The sequence below is a fragment of the Lathyrus oleraceus genome, chromosome 7 (assembly GCF_024323335.1).
Source record: "Lathyrus oleraceus cultivar Zhongwan6 chromosome 7, CAAS_Psat_ZW6_1.0, whole genome shotgun sequence".
NCBI classification, from domain to species: domain Eukaryota; kingdom Viridiplantae; phylum Streptophyta; class Magnoliopsida; order Fabales; family Fabaceae; genus Lathyrus; species Lathyrus oleraceus.
In genome coordinates, this window is record NC_066585.1 from 208,383,674 (window position 1) to 208,389,174 (window position 5,501).

The 5,501-nt window shown below is 34.0% G+C and overlaps 1 protein-coding gene across 1 annotated transcript; it reads left to right on the top strand.

Moving 5' to 3' along the window:
• Positions 1 to 416: 416 nt before the first annotated feature.
• On the top strand, positions 417 to 2,039 carry LOC127104133 (jasmonate-induced oxygenase 2). Its single transcript, XM_051041338.1, has 3 exons — positions 417 to 1,065; positions 1,150 to 1,477; positions 1,565 to 2,039. Exons 1-3 carry the CDS (start codon positions 596 to 598, stop codon positions 1,820 to 1,822), a joined length of 1,056 nt encoding a protein of 351 aa, XP_050897295.1. The 5' UTR covers positions 417 to 595; the 3' UTR covers positions 1,823 to 2,039.
• Positions 2,040 to 5,501: the final 3,462 nt, after the last annotated feature.

Below are 5,501 nucleotides of genomic sequence, written 5' to 3' on the forward strand. Positions count from 1 at the left end.
TATCAATAGTGAGAGATCTGATGGTGAGCGTAATGATGGGTCCTTGACAGAACTAATGGTTTAAATGGTGTAACTTCACCTTCAATCATGTGTCCTTGACAAAACTAATGGTTTACATGTTCAGTGTAACTTCCCCTTCGACGCTTGTTATTGGTTATTGTTTATATGCATCGCACCATCTCATAGATTTTTTTACGCATATGACTTGACTTGTCAATGAAAGTGGAGTTAATCGTACATAGTTTTGTGACACATTTCTTGGCATGTGTAGAGATAATTATTTTCCTTGCCTACGTGTGGACCCTTCTTGATTTTATTATCTTTAATTCATTCATGACAAGATTGTGAAGTTGTTTACGTATACGTTTAAATTTTTGCCATTATCATATATATACACTCGCATGATTGATTTGAACACGTACAAGAGGAGAGTTCCATTGTGATGCTACAACTTAGTACACAATAATGACTTATTGGTAATTCTTTAACAGTTTCCACCTTCTATATACATCTTTTTTTACACATATTGTTTGAAACAACCTTTTCAATAAGAGAAACACAAGAAACCACCTTCAATTCTAACAACAGAACAAACATGGGAGAGATTGATCCAGCTTTTGTTCAAGGGCAAGAACACAGACGAAAACTCTCCATCACTGAAGCCCAAGGAATTCCCGAAATTGACCTCTCCCCATTATTCCACCACCAACTTCCAAATCCATCTGCTATAGAAGGCTTAGTGAAGGAGATTGGAAGTGCATGCAAGGAGTGGGGTTTCTTTCAAGTCACAAACCATGGTGTCCCTCCGAGTCTTAGGCACAAACTCGACGAAGCTTCTAGATTGTTCTTTGCTCAAAGTTTGGAAGAGAAGAAGAAGGTTGCAAGAGACGCAATCACTCCAACTGGTTATCATGACACAGAACACACAAAAAACGTTAGAGACTGGAAAGAAGTGTTTGATTTTCTTGCCAAAGATCCTACTTTGGTTCCTCTAAATTCCGACAAAAACGATAGCCAAGTTATTCAATGGTCTAATCCATCTCCTCAATACCCTCCACACTTCAGGTACTTATTCAATCTTCAACTCATACTAATCATGAATTGTAACTGAACTCTGATTAAAATTGATATATCAACATGCATGAGAAGAGATATTATTAAAGAGTATATAGAAGAGTTGGAAAAATTAGCATATAAGTTGCTGGAACTTATAGCTTTGAGCTTAGGAGTTGATGCAAAGAGGTTTGAAGGATTCTTCGAAGATCAAACTAGCGTGTTTAGGCTCAATCACTATCCTCCATGTCCTTACCCTCACCTAGCTCTTGGCCTTGGAAGACACAAGGATGCTGGTGCCTTAACCATTCTTTCCCAAGATGAAGTTCAAGGTCTTGAAGTGTTGCGTAAAATCGATCAAGAATGGGTTCTTGTGAAACCGAATCCGAATGCTTATATTATTAACATTGGTGATCTCATTCAGGTAATGTTTTAATGATCAAAATCACGAATTCGAACATGCACCAAGGCACCAATGAAGGATATAATTGGAAATGTTTTGTTTTTGCAGGTTTGGAGCAATGATGTGTATGAGAGTGTGGAACATAGAGTTATAGTAAACTCGAAGAAAGAGAGATTTTCAAATCTCTTGGGTTTATTTCCATCACACTTCACTGAAGTGAAGCCATTGGAGGAACTGATAAATGAAGAAAACCCTTCAAAGTATAGAGCTTTCAACTGGGGCAAGTTTCTTGTTAAGAGAAAAAGTGGCAATTTCAAGAAAAAAAATGAAGAGAATATCCAAATTTATCACTATAAGATTACTTAAAAATGGTATAGTATGTTGCATGCAGAAGATTCATATATAAGGTTTATCATGCCTAGAATATCTATCCATCTTCTCCATCGTTTCCATTTTACTACTTGAGAAATTTCAGATATTTTTCTCATTAAAATCTTGTTTTTGGCATCACTGAAATTTCTTTGGTGTATATTAACGGTAATGAGAAAAGCTTCGGAATAGAAATATATAATTTTTGTCATCATATATGAACTTGAAAAAGTTATTAATATTGAACTCGTATGGATGACAACTACTTATACATGCTAGATACAAAAACTCCATGACTCATACTACCCATCACATTTCCTATAGTATAACTATAAAAATGGATGAACAACTAAACATTTCAATTTAATTAAAAACACATTTTGAGACATTTAGACTTAAATCTTTATTTTTTATCAAGCTTAAAAATTAATTAAAGATTCAACAAATATCTCTCAATTATGATTTACTTTTTGCTTCAAGCGAAATGTTTTGGTTGAATTTTATGGTGAGAGGCAAGTCCCTTGGTTCGAGAAGAGGACGAGTTTCTCAAAAAAAAACTTGTGTATTTGAAACGAGCACAAGACTTCCAGACTTCCTTTAGTAGTAAAAATTTAAGGTGACAAAAGAAACTTTGTTATATTCCAATTCCACCATAATCGATTATGCTTAAGATTAGCCGATTATGCACTTGCAAATAAGGAAAGTTTTGTAGGATCTTAACAATAATTGATTACTAGGTCCGCATAATTAATTACTAAGTTGCCATAATCAAAAGTTTTGTACTATCTGAATCTTAATTGATTACACAACTACCTTAATCGATTAAAGACTATATTTTATGTCATAATCGATTTCAAACATCTCGTATTCGATTTTACTTAATTTAAAAAAGATTTTACCTAAAGTCAAAATGTTTTTCCCGAAGAAGTTTGAAAAAAAATAAAGTTTTGAATTTTTTTTAATGTATAATTTTAGTACCTTAGAAAATAACAAAATATTAAACAGAAAAAAAATTCTGTGAGAATGTGATAGAATTTTACTCATATTTTGATTTTGCCTAATTTCAATATTTCTTTTATCAAGCAAATAAATATAATGAATGTTAGAGCAAAATTGTCGTGATTAATTTCGAAAAAGTTTTATTTACCTAACTTAAAAAGTTAAGTATAATTTCTATGAATCTCCAAAATTTATAGTATTAAATAAATAATAATATATAATAGAAAGATATCTAATGAGCAGAACGGTCGAAGATACACTACTTTTTGTGATGAATAAAGAAATTGTACCCCAAAAAATAAATCTTCTCTCTAAAATATGTGCGATGTATATTGAAGAAATTGCAATAAACACCATAATCATATTGCAAACAAACAACTCAGAGCATGACAAAAACCTGTTCAAATTCAATGTAACACAATCTCCCCTTTTTTAGTACAAGTACATCAGAGTCTTCATTTTATCTTACATTTGCATCACATAAAATATTCTCGCAAAGGATCATTGTCTCTTTTAGAGGAAATTGAATGTTGGATCCTCACTAAGGACCCTTTCCATCCTTAGAAGCAATCAAGCGGTGGATCCTCACGAAGGATTCTTGCTGGTATTATAGAAAATCAAACGTTGGATCCTCACAAAATTTTTCTTTCCGCCCCTGAGGAAATCAAAATGCTTGATCCTCATGAAGGATCCTTGTTTCCCCTAGAAGAAATCAATAGTTGGCTCCTTACGAAGAACCCTTGCCTCCTTTAGAGGTAATCAAATCTTGGATCCTCACGAAGGATCTTTCCCACCCTTATAGGAAATCAAACTCTGAATCTTCATGAAAGATCCTTGTCACACTTGTAGGCAATCAAACAATGGATCCACAAAAGAATCCTTGTCTCCCTTTGAGGCAATCAAATGTTGGATCATTTCCTCCCTTATAGGAAATTAGATGTTGGAACCTCACAAAGGATCTTCGCCACCCTTGGATACAATTAAAGTGTTGGATCCTCATGAAAGATCATTGCTTTCCTTAGAGGCAATTAAAACGCCCGATCCTCAAGAAAAATCTTTGCCACCCTTTAAGGCAATCAAATGTTGGGTCCTTGTGAAGGATCCTTAACGCCCTTAGAGGAAATTAAACTTTGGTTCCTCGCGAAGGATCCTTGCCTCCCTTAAAGGAAATCAAACGTTGGATCCTCACGAGAGATCCTTGCCAATAAATCACTTGTTAAACTTGTATGTATTTTAATATAGGTATTTGTTTATTTCTTAACTCAACAATAAAATCCTTCAATTTGTATATTTATATTTAAGTATTTGTATATTTATAGATTTTTATTTTATTGTTATATACACATGTATATTTATCAATTTTATTAAATAAATCATTGTTAAACGTGTACTCATTTTAATATAAATATTCGATTATTTCTTAACTCAACAATAACATCCTTGAATTTTTTTAACTGTTGTTAAAAACTTAAAATGACATGATAAATTATAATTGATTGATATTTTTTTTTAAATGAGGGTAAATGAGTATGGGTATGGGTAACCCATATGATACAAGTATGGATACACACCTTGGTGCCTACGCGTGCATGGGCTTGGGTACAAAGATTTCTTCAAACTGCTGGTATGGGGATGAACACAATACCACCCTACCCAAACGCTACACATTGCCCTTCCTAGTCTTATAGCATAAAACAAGAAAAATACCCCTACAGTAAGGGAGATCTCTAAACCTTTATACACCATTTCTAAGGCCCTGATAAAACCCCAACTGTTAGGGAATAACTAGGAAATCATGACATTAAGGATCTCTATGACAAAAGGGGAGAAAAGGAAAAAGACCCCCATATCCTTAGTGGAGGGGGAGGGGGAGAGTAATAGAAATAACGGGAGGGAGAATCATAACAGACATCCATAGTAACCCTCTATGATGGTTAACAAGTCCCTAAGATGAGTAGTCATTCGTCTCCTGAAGAAGAAATATTCACTTTTGTCTGGAAAGAGAGGATACGCTCTTCAGTAATATAAGTGAACCCAATATCCTTGACCTCTTTAGGTACGAAAAAAGGGGCAACCATTGTCTATTTGTTCATAAGGAAGCAGAAGAACACAAAGATATCACTACCACTGTCACAATCGCTAAAGGCCCCACCTAAACCCTCAAAATTCCAAATATTTATAATAACCTAGACCTTATTACAAATATTCTCATGCGATCCATAACCATAACTACTATAAAATAAAAAGAAGGGGATATAATACATATTATAGAAGGAGGGGAACATGGAACTTGTGGGAAAACTAGGCAAATAGAAAATCAAGAGATATTTCCAAAAGTCGAGAAAACAAAATGAGAAAAAGAAGTAGAAAAATGGGATAAGAGAAAGTCTTTAGGAAGCTGAAGCCACCATCATTCACTCAAATAAGCCTTGTAGGCTCCTCCAAAACTTTTGAAAATGCAAATAACATTTCCAACACACGTCAATAATGTTTAGTGTATTGAAAATAAGAAATAATTTCTCACTTTAAATAAAATCAAGTGTGTCCTAAAAAATAAGCCATAATTGCTCATATTAAATAAAATCAAACGTGTCTGTCGTACCTCGGGAAATGAGAACATGACCTAGCGAAGCGCAATCGCACGCTCGCAACGATGGACTGAACAGAGTCGCCACCG